This window comes from Artemia franciscana, chromosome 4 (assembly GCF_032884065.1).
Source record: "Artemia franciscana chromosome 4, ASM3288406v1, whole genome shotgun sequence".
Lineage (NCBI taxonomy): Eukaryota > Metazoa > Arthropoda > Branchiopoda > Anostraca > Artemiidae > Artemia > Artemia franciscana.
Window position 1 is genome coordinate 9305379 of NC_088866.1, and position 16218 is coordinate 9321596.

Consider the following 16218-nt stretch of genomic DNA (forward strand, 5'->3'; position numbering starts at 1 on the left):
GATGTCTATTGGTGATTGATTTTCTTTTTCGAAACTCCAAATAGTAACTGACTAGAGTAACATTCAATAGTAACCAAAACTCTAAATAACGAAATTTTGATACAAATGGATACATAAAAAACAGGGTTATTGTTGTATTAAAATGGTTTAAAATGTTTAGGAATGGTAGTATGTACCACAGGATGCCATGGGTTGGTCATGGAATTTCAAAGTCGCATGAACTGCCTTGGATTATCACATTTTAACAAGGAAATGCGAAGTCCCGATTTTCAAATAAAAATAATGGTTAATTTTATTCTATAGGACTATTTTTATAGGAAAACCTGAAAATGTCTTAGGAATGATAGCATCGGCCAGTGGGGACCACGTGCCAGTTATAAATACCACGGTGGCGTGAACAGTCGTTGACTATCCCATTCTAATATTTAAATAGAAAGTCCCGCTGTTAAAATAAAAACCATGGTCAATTCTAGTTTATAGGGCTATTTTTGCAAGAAAATGGTTTAAGATACTTTAGGAATGATAGGGTATGCCATAGGGTGTCACAGAGAAGCCACGCAATGCCACGAAGGTGTGAACTGCCACGAGTCAATCAGAAGAAACGCTATTGGGTATTTTCCTATAAGTTTACACGATCGATTTTAATATATACTGCTTGTATGTTTTTTTTTTGTAACAAATGATTGAAAATGCTTTGAGAATAATAGTGTGTGCCAGACAGTGTCACAATCCAGCCAAAGAGTGTCACTGGCCGGGAATTGCAACATTGCATCACGATCTAACAATGAAAAGGTATGTTCCCACTTTTCAAATAAAAATATAGATCGGTATACTTAAATATCAGAAAGCGATTAAGTGATGATAACAGGTCCCACAGGGTAACACCGTGCAGCCAATTTTTACAAAATCACTAAAAATAAGGAGAAGGCTCACTCAAGAAAATGTTTTAAATGCTATTCCCTTTTCAACAATAAAGAAATACAAAATTAGAGACGAAATATATTGAAATACATCAGATGCTTTGCTAAAAGTAAGGAGAGATGTTAAAACTTAGAACCATATCTAAAATACAAGTTGGGTGTTGTCCCGTTTTTAAAAAGTAATTTTTGTGTGTTTTAGAATGTTTTAATTCGTCAGGGGAAAATATAAAGAACAACTGGTTGAAGGGGATTAGAAAAAGGCTTATTCAAGAAAATTTGAATACATTATACTGTTTAAAATCGTTTTCTTCAGATTATAAAGGCTCTCGGACCAAACTGGAAGCTTGTACAAGACTTATCTATTAAAAGCCGCTGTTTTAATACAGTAATATATTTTTAGGTCAAGGTTATACTCACATAGGTATATACTCATATAGGTATATGTATACTCATATAGGTTATACTCATTTTCAGGGGGATCTTTTTCTGGTGGGGGGGAAGGTCAGAGGAAAGGGGTTACGTTGGAAGATTTCACCATGGGAATTTTTTTCAGGGGGAAGAGAATTTCCCATGAAGGGGATGCCAGATCTCCCAGGATTGCTTAAAAACGAATAGAAATTATAAGGTAAAATTAAAATTTTTGAGCAACATTAATAGTTAAAACGAACAAAAATTATTACGCATATTAGGGGTATTGCCCCGTCGTCAATACCCCACTCTTTACGCTAAAGTTTTTCTAGTACTTTCAAAAGAGCTATTTATTCTAATTAACGGCCTTTGTGATCCAGGGGTCATTCTTAAATGATCAGAGCAAAATTCGAATTTTGACGTCAAGAGCGGGGTATTAACGAGGGGGCAAAATCTCTAATATACATAACAATTTCTGTTCGTTTTAATTTTTAATGTTGCTCCTTACTTTCAGTTAAAAAAAACCTTTTTTGAAATATAATTGTCAATAAAACACAATGTAATGTAGAGGTCTTAACGCTAAGCTCTAGGAAAGGGGACAGTAGGTATTTAATTTATTTCGTTTGAATTTTCAATTATTTTAAAAGTTAAGGGATCTTAAGGTTAATATGGCATTAATTTATTTACTATGAAGGGGTTGCCGGATCTCCTAGCATTATTTAAAAAAAACGATTAGAAATTAAATTAAAAAACAAGCTTTTTCAAATTAAAATTAAGAATTTGAGTAGCATTAAAAATTAAAACGAACAGAAATTATTACACATATTAGAGGGTTCATCCCCTCGTCAATACCCCGCTCTTTACGCTAAAGTTTTGTCTAGTACTTTCAAAAAAGCTATTTATTCTAATTAAACGGCCTTTGTGATTCAGGGACCATTCTTAAGGAATCGGAGCAAAATCCGAACTTTAGCTTAAAGAGCTAGGTATTAACGAGCGGGCGAACCTAATATACATGATAATTTCTGTTCGTTATAATTTTTAATGCTGCTCCTTACTTTCAGCTGAATTTTTTTTTTAAATTCAATTGTCAATAAAACACAATATTATATAGAGGTCTTAACGCTAAGCTCAAGGAATGGGAAAATAGGAATTAAATTTATTTCGTTTGAATTTTCAGTTATTTTAGGAATTCAGTGATCTTAAGATTAATACGGCAGATAGAAAACTTCTTTTCAGAAAACCCTTTTTAAATTGATTTCTTAATTTGGAAAGAAAAACTAGATGGGTTCTAGAACATTGGAATAGACTAGACCAAGTCACAAGACAGTAAAAACACTCAAAATAAGGATAAAGAAGTGACATGGGTGAACACTGGGCCTTGTGACACAAAGGGCCTCAGAAAAAGACTAGACCAAATCATAAGTGTTCTCATTAGCCTTAGATTTTTTAACATTGAATTTTTGGCTTAATTTTTTGTATATTCCCAACTAATGAACTCTAATCCTAAAAAAAAGGCTGAGGGATTGCTCATTCCACACGTGGAAAAATTAAAGCGCTTATCTCCTCATCAAAATTTTCATTGTATATGACTTGGGATAAGATTTTAATTTGCAATCTTCTTGAAGTAAAAGCTATATGGCTTAAAATTCAAGATTCCTTTCAGTCCTCTGAGTTTCAGATTTCCCTAAGCTTTAATATCAATTTCTTATCACCATACTATTCAAAATTTTTCTTTTATTACTTTCTAACCAGTTTATTCCTTTTTCGATCCTAAGCATGGACTCTTACAAATTTCTGAGTAATGGAGGGTAAATAGATACTGTTGGCATAGCAACCAGTTCAGGGTCCAAAGCAGCCAGCAGGTGTTGTCGATTATTGATTATGTACACCTGTTTGTTACGTAATACTATAGAGAGTTTCTAGTTATGTAATAGGAGATTGTTGACCTATGTAAATTCATTGAGGATAACGTCATCTCGTGTGACTTTATTTGAGATGATGTAATCTCACGTGACTTGATTTTTGTGGTTGTAACATCCTCAGTTACAACCGGAGATCCCCCGGTTGTAACTGAGGATGACACTCACGTGGCTGTTACCCAATACTTATGCGAACATTTTCTTCAAGACATTCGTCAAGACAATTTCAAGACGTTTCAATACAATTCAAGACAATTTTAAAGACATTTTTGTTCAAGACGTTCTTCAAGACATTTCAAGATATTTCAAGACGTTTTGTAAGACCTTTTTCTTCAAAACGAATTTCAAGACATTTCGAGACATTCAAGACGTTTTTCTTCAAGACGTTCTTCAAGAAGTTTTTAGACATATCAGGACGTTTTTTAAGACACTTTTCTTCAAGATTTTTTGTTCGAAACCTTTTTTTGTTTCGAGATATTTTTTTCTTCAAGACATTTTCTTTGAGATATTGTTTTTCAAGACTTTTTCCTCGGTGAACCTTTATAATCCGTCTTCAAAGATATATGTCCACTTTAATAATCGCAAGTAAGACCAGAGATTTCTCCAATGGAGTGGTGCCTTAGACATCTGAACAAATCAGTCCTAATATTATGTTGTTGGAGAGAAATTCTACACAATGGTTTCTTCTCGATTACACATTTGCATCCACCAATGCTATCGATTATTGCACTATTGCGCAAAACTATTTGTTAACTAATAGTTTAGGGGATACTATGAGAGTGGTAACATTGTGGATATCGATCTTGTTCTTCGCATATTTTTAGTAACGGATGCTTTTACTATATGGTGATTTGAATCGGCTTGCAGTGGTGAAATGAAACCAAGAATACCCTTGTAGTTAGAATATGGTACACCTTTTATACGGTCAATAGTCTGTCTTTTCCTCTTTGCTATACAGAATTTGACAGTTTTATTAGAGATAATCTTGAAAGGGTGCATCTAATTATCTAATGTTTACAGATGTGCATAGGTTACAAGATGCCTTAATTGCAACTGAGAAATACATTGAAGATTCATTGTTGGACAAGAAATCTAAGAGATGAAGACAAAGAATTCTATTGTGCTGATAAGTTCTATTAATAAACAAAATAAAAAAAATTTTAAAGTACTTTACTCTCAGGGCACTGAAATCAATAATATAGGCCTATAGCTAGGAAAGGGATATTTTCAACTATGAAGTCGTTCAATCGAGGATTGTCTACATAAATGCTGAGAAATTTGCAGTGAGTATAACCTTGACCTAAAAATATATTACTGTATTAAAACAGCGGCTTTTAATAGATAAGTCTTGTACAAGCTTCCAGTTTGGTCCGAGAGCCTTTATAATCTGAAGAAAACGATTTTAAACAGTATAATGTATTCAAATTTTCTTGAATAAGCCTTTTTCTAATCCCCTTCAACCAGTTGTTCTTTATATTTCCCCTTATAAATTAAAACATTCTAAAACACACAAAAATTACTTTTTAAAAACGGGACAACACCCAACTTGTATTTTAGATATGGTTCTAAGTTTTGACATCGCTCCTTACTGTTAGCAAAGCATTTAATGTATTTCAATATATTTCGTCTCTAATTTTGTATTTCTTTACTGTTAAAAAGGGAATAGCATTTACAACATTTTCTTGAGTGAGCCTTCTCCTTATTTTTAGTGATTTTGTAAAAATTGGCTGCACGGTGTTACCCTGTGGGACCTGTTATCATCACTTAGTCACTTTCTGATAGTTAAGTATACCGATCTATATTTTTATTTGAAAAGTGGGAACATACCTTTTCATTGTTAGATCGTGATGCAATGTTGCAATTCCCGGCCAGTGACACTCTTTGGCTGGATCGTGACACTGTCTGGCACACACTATTATTCTCAAAGCATTTTCAATCATTTGTTACAAAAAAAACATACAAGCAGTATATATTAAAATCGATCGTGTAAACTTATAGGAAAATTCCCAATAGCGTTTCTTCTGATTGACTCGTGGCAGTTCACGCCTTTGTGGCATTGCGTGGCTTCTCTGTGACACCCTATGGCATACCCTATCATTCTTAAAGAATCTTCAACCATTTTCTTGCAAAAGTAGGAATTCAGTATTCTGAAATTCTTGCAAAAGTAGGAATTATTTTAGGAATTCAGTGATCTTAAGATTAATACGGCAGATAGAAAACGTCTTTTCAGAAAACCCTTTTTAAATTGATTTCTTAATTTGGAAAGGAAAACTAGATGGGTTCTAGAACATTGTAATAGACTAGACCAAGTCACAAGATAGTAAAAACACTCAAAAGAAGGGCAAAGAAGTGACATGGGTGAACACTGGGCCTTCTGAGACAAAGAGCCTCAGAAAAAGACTAGACCAAATCATAAGTGTTCTCATTAGCCTTAGATTTTTTAACATTGAATTTTTGGCTTCATTTTTTCTATATTCCCAACTAATGAACTCTAATCCTAACAAAAAGGCTGAGGGATTGCTCATTCCACACGTGGAAAAATTAAAGCGCTTATCTCCTCATCCTAATTTTCATTGTATATGACTTGGGATAAGATTTTAATTTGCAATCTTCTTGAAGTAAAAGCTATATGGCTTAAAATTCAAGATTCCTTTCAGTCCTCTGAGTTTCAGATTTACCTAAGCTTTAATATCAATTTCTTATCACCATACTATTCAAAATTTTTCTTTTATTACTTTCTAACCAGTTTATTCCTTGTTTCGATCCTAAGCATGGACTCTTACAAATTTCTGAGTAATGGAAGGTAAATAGATACTGTTGGCATAGCAACCAGTTCAGGGTCCAAAGCAGCCAGCAGGTGTTGTCGATTATTGATTATGTACACCTGTTTGTTACGCAATACTATAGAGAGTTGCTAGTTATGTAATAGGAGATTGTTGACCTATGTAAATTCATTGAGGATAACGTCATCTCCTGTGACTTTATTTGGGATGATGTAATCTCACGTGACTTGATTTCTAAAGCTCACGGGCCACTAGTCAAGTGGAGATCCCCCGGTTGTAACTGAGGATGACACACACGTGGCTGTTACCAAATACTTATGCGAACATTTTCTTCAAGACATTCTTCAAGACATTTTCAAGATGTTTCAATACAATTCAAGACAATTTTAAAGACATTTTTGTACAAGACGTTCTTCAAGACATTTCAAGATATTTCAAGACGTTTTGTAAGACCTTTTTCTTCAAAACGAATTTCAAGACATTTCGAGACATTCAGAGACGTGTTTCTTCAAGACGTTCTTCAAGAAGTTTTTAGACATATCAGGACGTTTTTTAAGACACTTTTCTTCAAGATTTTTTGTTCGAAACCTTTTTTTGTTTCGAGAAATTTTTTCTTCAAGACATTTTCATTGAGATATTGTTTTTCAAGACTTTTTCCTCGGTGAACCTTTATAATCCGTCTTCAAAGATATATGTCCACTTTAATAATCGCAAGTAAGACCAGAGATTTCTCCAATGGAGTGGTGCCTTAGACATCTGAACAAATCAGTCCTAATATTATGTTGTTGGAGAGAAATTCTACACAATGGTTTCTTCTCGATTACACATTAGCATCCACCAATGCTATTGATTATTGCACTATTGCGCAAAACTGTTTGTTAACTAATAGTTTAGGGGATACTATGAGAGTGGTAACATTGTGGATATCGATCTTGTTCTTCGCATATTTTTAGTAATGGATGCTTTTACTATATGGTGATTTGAATCGGCTTGCAGTGGTGAAATGAAACCAAGAATACCCTTGTAGTTAGATTATGGTACACCTTTTATACGGTCAATAGTCTGTCTTTTCCTCTTTGCTATACAGAATTTGACAGTTTTATTAGAGATAATCTTGAAAGGGTGCATCTAATTATCTAATGTTTACAGATGTGCATAGGTTACAAGATGCCTTAATTGCAACTGAGAAATACATTGAAGATTCATTGTTGGACAAGAAATCTAAGAGATGAAGACAAAGAATTCTATTGTGCTGATAAGTTCTATTAATAAACAAAATAAAAAATTTTTTAAAGTACTTTACTCTCAGGGCTCTGAAATCAATAATATAGGCCTATAGCTAGGAAAGGGATATTTTCAACTATGAAGTCGTTCAATCGAGGATTGTCTACATAAATGCTGAGAAATTTGCAGTGAGTATAACCTTGACCTAAAAATATATTACTGTATTAAAACACGGGCTTTTAATAGATAAGTCTTGTACAAGCTTCCAGTTTGGCCCGAGAGCCTTTATAATCTGAAGAAAACGATTTTAAACTGTATAATGTATTCAAATTTTCTTGAATAAGCCTTTTTCTAATCTCCTCCAACCAGTTGTTCTTTATATTTTCCCTGATAAATTAAAACATTCTAAAACACACAAGAATTACTTTGTAAAAACGGGACAACACCCAACTTTTATTTTAGATATGGTTCTAAGTTTTAACATCGCTCCTTACTTTTAGCAAAGCATTTAATGTATTTCAATATATTTCGGCTCTAATTTTGTATTTCTTTACTGTTAAAAAGGGAATAGAATTTACAACATTCTCTTGAGTGAGCCTTCTCCTTATTTTTAGTGATTTTGTAAAAATTCTCTGCACGGTGTTACCCTGTGGGACCTGTTATTATCACTTAATCGCTTTCTGATAGTTAAGTATACCGATCTATATTTTTTATTTGAAAAGTGGGAAAATACCTATTCATTGTTAGATCGTGATGCAATGTTGCAATTCCCGGCCAGTGACAGTCTTTGGCTGGATCGTGACACTGTCTGGCACACACTATTATTCTCAAAGCATTTTCAATCATTTGTTACAAAAAAAAAACATACAAGCAGTATATATTAAAATCGATCGTGTGAACTTATAGGAAAATTCCCAATAGCGTTTCTTCTGATTGACTCGTGGCAGTTCACACCTTCGTGGCATTGCGTGGCTTCTCTGTGACACCCTATGGCATACCCTATCATTCCTAAAGTATCTTCAACCATTTTCTTGCAAAAATAGCCCTATAAACTAGAATTGACCATGGTTTTTATTTTAACAGCGGGACTTTCTATTTAAATATTAGAATGGGATAGTCAACGACTATTCACGCCACCGTGGTATTTTATAACTGGCACGTGGTCCCCACTGGCCGATGCTATCATTCCTAAGACATTTTCAGGTTTTCCTATAAAAATAGTCCTATAGAATAAAATTAACCATTATTTTTATTTGAAAAGCGCGACTTCGTATTTCATTGTTAGAATATGATAATCCAAGGCAGTTCATGCGACTGTGAAATTCCATGACCGACCCATGGCACCCTGTGGTACATACTACCATTCCTAAATATTTTAAACCATTTTCATACAACAATAGCCCTGTTAACTAAAATTGATCATTGTTTTTATTGGAACACAAGGAATTTCAATTTCATTGTTAGAATTTGATAGTCCAAAGCAGTTTGCGCCATCGCAGGACTCACTGGCCGTTCTATAGTATCATCCGGCACACATTATCATTTCTAAAGCATTTTCAGCCATTTTCCTACTAGTCCTATAAACTAAAATTGACCATTGTTTTTGGTGAACAGTGGGGTATATTTCATTGTTAGAATGTGATAATCCAAGGAAGTTATATTCCTTCTTCATACTTCAGTGATTTTGCCAAAAAAATACCCTTTATCGTTGAAAAGGGTATAGAAATTAAACAATTTTCTTGAATAAGCCTTTTCCTTATTCCCATCAACCAGTGGTTTTATATATTTTCCCTTGAAAAATCTGAACCTTCTAAAACAAATAAAAATTAACTCCTCGAAAAGAGAGAAAGAGACAAAAAAACGAAGATATAGAGTCAGACAAACGAACACGTAAAGATAGACAGAGAGACAAAAACAAACAAAAACACACAAAGTCAGACACACGAGGAAAGGAAGGGAGACAAAATACACACAAAAACACACAGAGTCAGACACACAAACACAGACAGAGTAATAAAAACAAATACACAGAGTCAGACACACAGGCCCAGAGAGAGAGAGAGAGAGAGAGAGAGAGAGAGAGAGAGAGAGAGAGAGAGAGAGAGAGAGAGAGAAGAGAGAGAGAGAGAGAGAGAGAGAGAAAGAGAGAGAGGGAGAGAGAGAGAGAGAGAGAGATTATATATTTTTACAAATTCTACTTTTCTAACCTTTGAATCTTCATGCACGCAAAAGCCTGGATTTATTCTATTACGTGGCCCTCTGCAATGTGTTGCTACAATTGGGTTTCAACTCAGGGTCCCATATTAGCAAGCTGAGATCAACCTACATCGACACTACACCAATTAGTACTAACAGTAGTAGCATAACTTTTACTTCTGAATTTAATTACGAATGCCTTTATCAGAGCAAAATATTTGTAGAAATTAACCAATTTATTTCCAAGTTTCTGCAATTTCAGATTTTCTATATGGTTTATTTTTAACAATTCTACAATCTACTTTCCCTATCTTCGAATCTTATGTATCACCATTTACTAACTTCTACCTTCCAGACTGACTAACATTTACCACACACACAAATCTTTCAAAACTCATGGAAGGTCTAGTCTGATTTTTACCATGGTATTTCTAGAATATCGCCACATTAGCGTAAATTTTTCATTATTTCAGCCTAACTTTTGGCTTATTACGTTCTTAAGCAAGGGTTATTGAAAATTTTCATATACTCCTATTTTCCACAGTCCCTCATTTTAATGCAATATGATTTTTTTTTTCTTTAAGTTATTTCTTGATAATCCCTCCCCCTGGAGACTTTTATTTTTTTAAACTTTGATAATAGTTAAACCTGATTATCAAGACTGATGAAGAGAAACTCCAAACTGAAACATCCAAGCAATTTTTACACATCTTGATTTTTATCCTTGATGTTTTAACACAAGTAATTTCAACATACCAAACCCTAAATTCAATGAACCCAAACAGGCTACTTATTTCCATTTATAAACTTTCTCCACTAACGACTCGACAAAATAAACCTGAAATGCCAAACAATAGTTTCATTAGACAAGTGACCCAAGTCAATAAACAATCTAAGTGCAGACAAGAAAACCGAAGAGCCATCGCAATGTCTAGCTATTTGCCCCATTAAACTTAAGAAAACACGCGCAACCACATGAAAAGGGAAATAATTCTAGAATTGTCAAGTTCAACCAAATCAGAATAATTTCGTTCCTTGATTTCAAGTCTGAATCTCTTCAGAAAAGATTTTATGTGCTTTTATGTGCATTGACGACGTAACCCTCTTTTTTCTACATTTTCTAGTATATTTAACCTCCTTAGCGCCAAAGTATACAAGTTTCAAACATATCTAAAACTTTGATACTTTTTCTAGCATCAAATGTAAGGGTCTATTCTCGTAATCTATTTTGAAGAATTAGCTTCCACTTACAAAATGAATTAAGAACATAACTTTTCAGGAAAAATAACATTTTCCACCTTATACAAGGGTAAATGAATGCGCATAAGGTACTCCTAGGAAGCCCAACCCCGAGGTGAATAGTCAATACATCCAGCTCAAGCTAATATCCTAAGTCTGAATATCCAAAATTTGTCAACTACTAATCTCATTAAAGCCCCACCAAGGGAAAACACTGTGAGGCAACCCCTCTCTAATTCATAATCCGCGCTTATGAGTGCATTATGGAATGAAGTGTTTTGAGACATATAAAAGAAAGGATTATGGTGGTAAGACATTGGTATGGGAGCGTACGGAAGTCTGAATTCGAAGCTTTGAAGTGTAACATGGGAAGTGGTTTAAAATCAACTAAATATGTACGATAATGTAGGCATATTCTAGAAATACGTGCTATTAAGCGAAAATTCAAAGGCTTAATTTATTTAAATCTGAAATTTAGAAATTTCCAGCATAAGAAATTTCCAACGCCGTATTCCTAAAGTATTCTTAGGGAAATTGGCTAATTACTTTAAATGGAGGATTTATTTCCATGGCCCCTGTGTGTATTTATATCGAACGTTACTAGGTGCTAGTAGTTCTTCGTTTTAGTCAAACCTACTTCCTAAACTTCCTACTTACCTAACTACTACTACTACTACTTACCTACTACCCTACTTCTACTACTACTACTACTACTACTACTACTTACCTACTACCCTACCTCTTCTATTACTACTACTACTACTACTAGTACTTACCTACTACCCTACTTCCTAAGACTTTTGATTGAACATTGATTTAACACAAACAAAAATTACGGAAATAAATTGAGATAAAAGTTAAAACAAGTATTAATGATGACCTATTTCTACTTTGTGAATTATTCATTAGCCAAAGGAACTGCTTTTGGGCAAAGAACAAAAGAATCCGTTCCAACTTTCAGATTTATCGCTTCTAAATCACCTGACAATGACTTACCTTTGAAATGGTCGGTGTTCGGAACTTTGGTGAATTAATTGGATGACAAACAGCGATATATCTGTCTGCAGACATGATGGCCAGGAGAAATGAACTGGCAAACTGACTTATGGACGTTTGTGTCATATAAACTTTGCACATCACGTAGCCAAGAGGCCATCCATCAGAAAACATGGCCACCAAAAGAAATGGAATTCCTAAAATGATAACACATTAAGAAACTAATTAAAACCTTACAACATAAAACAACCGGGCGATCAAAACGAACATGCAGGGTAGATTTCGATTCTCTAAAATGCTGAAAATAACTACAAGAAACTGAACTGAATATACTGAATAACTACTGAAAAACTGAACAAAAAACTGAATAAAATAACTGAAACCTACAAAACAGAGAGTTGAACAATTGTAAGTTTCCAGTTATAGGGCTGGTTGACAATCAAGTTTTTTTTTAGGTTTCGCATATGTCATCAACCGAACGTCAAAAGCGGCAGTCTATTTTCACACATTTAGCTAAAATATTTTCAGAGGATTTATTTTGATTATGAACTGTTATATTTATAATAGATAGGCAGTGTCCAGAGAGTCCTTCTAAAAGAATACTTGCATACTTTTTTCCTAGAATTTCCGCAGCCCCTTGGGATAGGACCAAATGGTCCACAGCAGATACAGGGGTTAATTCCTATAAAATGATCTGAAACAACATAATGGAGAGATTGGACAAAAAAGATTCCAAAAAGTAAAATACTTCTTCCTTTATTTCAATTGCAAGAGACATATTATTGAATGCCGTGGTGAAAGCTTATTTACATGAACTAGCAAAAGACTATGACCGTCAAACCCATGGCCATTCTGTCCAGATATGAAGCTATGAAGATTTTTCTATAATCTATTGTGTTTGACAAAGTTCATCTGCACATTTTATTAAAAGACGAAAATAGCTGGAAAATTCCCTTCAACAAAAAATTACAGTAAATCAAGCCACTTTATATCACTTTGTCGCTGTTTCAGAGAAGGGGGAAAAAGAATCAAGTACTTTCTTTAGGATTCAGGACTGTCCAAATAAAACTTTCGTATACCTCTGCAAACAAATTTTCTTGCCCTGTAATGCAAGTTGAGCATTTTCCGATAGACGGATGTCCGATAGTCCGATAGATGTCCGATGTCCGTTAGATTTCCGATAGACATCCGATAGATGTCCCTCTGAGCCTCCCCCTAAATGGCATCCGTGTGTAAACTAGAATCTTATTTATAGCATTATTCAAGCTTCGCCCAAGAATATTTCAGAAAGGTGCTTTATTTAAACAGAACCTAGGCAGGATATGCATTGCTAAGAAATATAAAAAACCAAATTTAACTTAAGATTTTCGCTGACAAACAGAAATATTCAGAGAGATATAAAAAAAGATAACAACTATAAAAAGTCTAGGATTAATACGTTAAGAGAAAAGTAATGCATATTTACTTAATTGTTATGACTCCTATACTCATCTGTACACATTTTTCAACGCTTGTAATACCAACATTGCCGCTACCCCTGAAGATATTTATCGTTCGTCTTTCTATCTATAGCGACCCAAATAATTTTACACTAGGATTAATTAGGTAAGAGAAAAGTAATGCATATTTACTTAATGGTTGTGACTCCTATACTCATCTGTACGCACTTTTCAACGCTTGTAATACCAACATTGCCGCTACCCCTGAAGATATTTATCGTTCGTCTCTTTATCTATAGCGACCGAAATAATTTTACACCCTAAAAATTGGGGACACATACAATGATTTACAAAATTTCCAAGGTATTCTGAAATATTGCACAATCCAGACTTGCACAATCAGATATTGCACATGCTATTTATTTCGTATGTATAGAGGGCTTAAACAAGTCATAATCACAATTATTTATGGACAAAAATGGCTCACTCTATATCTTAAGCTTCTTCTATGCTTTTTGTTGAAGCAGCTGACATTAAATTTTCTCCTCCGCCCCAAAAATCTTTTCACTTAAACTTTTTCAAAGAAATTAGTCCTCTTATCATGTTTTCTTTAATTAAGTGTAAAATGCAGGGAACCGTGTGAACATTAATTCCATGTGGCATGATTACATATCCGGTTCCTTAAATCGTCCATATTTTTTCTTGGCCTAGGGCTAAGCCCTTCTTCTTGCTTCTTTTCCCTTCTTCGTTTCTACGACACCTAAGAACTATATATAACTACACAGTCTAAAAATACAAGGGCTGTCATCATCTTCCAGAGGACGTTGGATTAAATAACCCAAAATTTTTCAAAAGTTCCATTTATTTCCCAATAAGATATGTCGTTCTTAAGCCATTTCAATAAAAAGAATATTCCATTGCGACAACAAGTCTGTATTTTGGAAAGGATTTTTCTAAAAATTATGAATAATTTTTCGATATCAATCTCTCTCTTAGTAAAAGCTAAATCAGACGGAGAAGATGAATTGTTTTATTCGGAAAGAAGGAGAATACATTAAGCTTGAAAATATAAAATGGATTTCTAGAATCGATAAATGCTGGTATGTGAAATATCCTCAAGCTGATGATTTTTATTTCAATTCGATTTATTTTATTACAAAATGGTATAACTCATAACATTAATCCAAGTGGCTGCCCAAAAAAGACATAAAAACACTTGGTACTGGGAGACCACACATATAACTGGTAAAATTCTTAACAAACGAACAAAACCCACAAAAAAAATGAAATAAACAATAATAATTAAAGAATAAAACTATGACCGGTCTCTGCTCATAAAAAAGAAAAAGAAAATAAAAAGAAAAAAAAGTCATGTATGAACCAAGACCCAAAAGAAAGCTTTTCATTTTTCTCTAAAATAAATCAAGCTGCTCTTCCGCCCGAATATTCTCTAGAAAAGGATTCCAAACCTTAGGAACTAGATATCTGACATAAAAATCAGCTCTAGCTCCACTTTTGTAATCAGTGACTGGATTATTAGTATTGCGGGTACTATAACTATGAAGTGATTTATTTTCTCTGTAAAAAACATGAAATACCTCAGGACTGAAACAATTCCAACACTGATACGAGAATATTCCTTGCTAGGTAGTCAAGAAGGTGCCCGACATTAAGCACTTTAAGTCGTATAGCTTTGTTTGGAAGAATTTGTACTCGTTCAAATTTTTGTGTAAAAGTTCCTTTACCACAACACACTTCCATATGAAATATGTGGGTGGACTAAAGCATTATATAAAAGTAGTAAAATTTGTGGTGGTAAGAAATTCTTAAAATGTCGAATTGCTCCGAATCCTTGTGGGACTTTCGTTTGCAACAACATCACTATGTCGTTTCCATGATAAATTGTAATCTACATAGAAGCCAAAGTATCGCGTTTCGTGCACTGGTTTCACTGGCTCCATCGCAAACAAAATTTTTTGTCCTAAGAATCGCCTACTCTTGGACATAAAATTAAACTAGTTTTTGCAATATTAACAGAGATTAAGCTTAAACTATTAAAAAAATGAAAACTTTCTAAAACGTGATCAGCCTTCAATATCAAACTATGTAAACACTGACTGGAAAATGTTAATGCAGTGTCATCAGCAATTGAGGTGGGACAAGAACCTGGCAGATAAAACCTCATCGTATCAACATAAACCAAATGCATCAGAGGACCAAGCACCGAGCCTTGTGAGACGCCACAAGCCACAGGAAATGGGGAAGAAGTAACATCATTATAAACCTACATTATAAGGTTATAAACGTTAATAAACCTACGATTCAAATAATTTCAAACCATCTTAAGCATGATCCTTTTATACCTATATGTTCCAGTCTTCGCAATAAAACATTAAAACCAACTGTATCAAAAGCTTTTTAAAATCAAAGAATACTGTTTGGGGAATTTCACCCCTTTCTAGACTTTGGGGAATTTCAGCACAATCTCCTAGCTGAGATAGCTCAGTTCCTCAGCAAATTTATTCAGGTTTTCTTTTTTGAAAGCACACGCAACATTATCTTCTTCGACCTAGTATAAACTTTGTTAAGACAAGTTAACTGAGTCACAACTGGGAGATGGTCTGAACCGGGGTGCGCAACCACGTCTGCCCAACTATGATTCAAATAAGCAGAACCAATGAAAACATTATCAATCAGAGTAGCAGAGTGACCTGATATACGGGTTGGAACACAAGCTAGGGGGTAAAGATCATTTGAAATCATATAATTAAAAAAAATCTAAATTATCAGTTGTAAGATTTAAAAGGTTTTAGTTGAAATCACCCATACATATAAAATCAAAACAAGTAAAAAAAAAAAAAAAAAAAAAAAAAAAAAAAAAAAAAAAAAAAAAAAAAAAAAAAAATCATCGAAGCAATCCATCAAAACCATCAATGAACTCATCCAGGCGTGCACTGGGCGGCTTATACACCACACTAAATATTTTTTTCAACTTCAATTTCAAAAGGAAACTTTCTACCCTGCCTTCAATCCTAACCCCTAAATCATTTCTAGTTACATACTTTAAATTTTCTTTATTAAGAAACCCCATCCA

General features: G+C 33.9%; 1 protein-coding gene across 3 annotated transcripts in view; it reads right to left on the reverse strand.

Annotated features, from left to right (window-relative positions):
- Window positions 1-16218, reverse strand: part of LOC136025958 (somatostatin receptor type 2-like) — a 170453-nt gene that overhangs the window by 47181 nt on the left and 107054 nt on the right. For all 3 annotated transcript variants that reach the window (XM_065702069.1, XM_065702068.1, XM_065702070.1), the window contains one exon: window positions 11686-11882. In XM_065702069.1, coding sequence (XP_065558141.1) covers window positions 11686-11882 — 197 coding nt within the window. The remainder of the gene's footprint in view (window positions 1-11685; window positions 11883-16218) is intronic.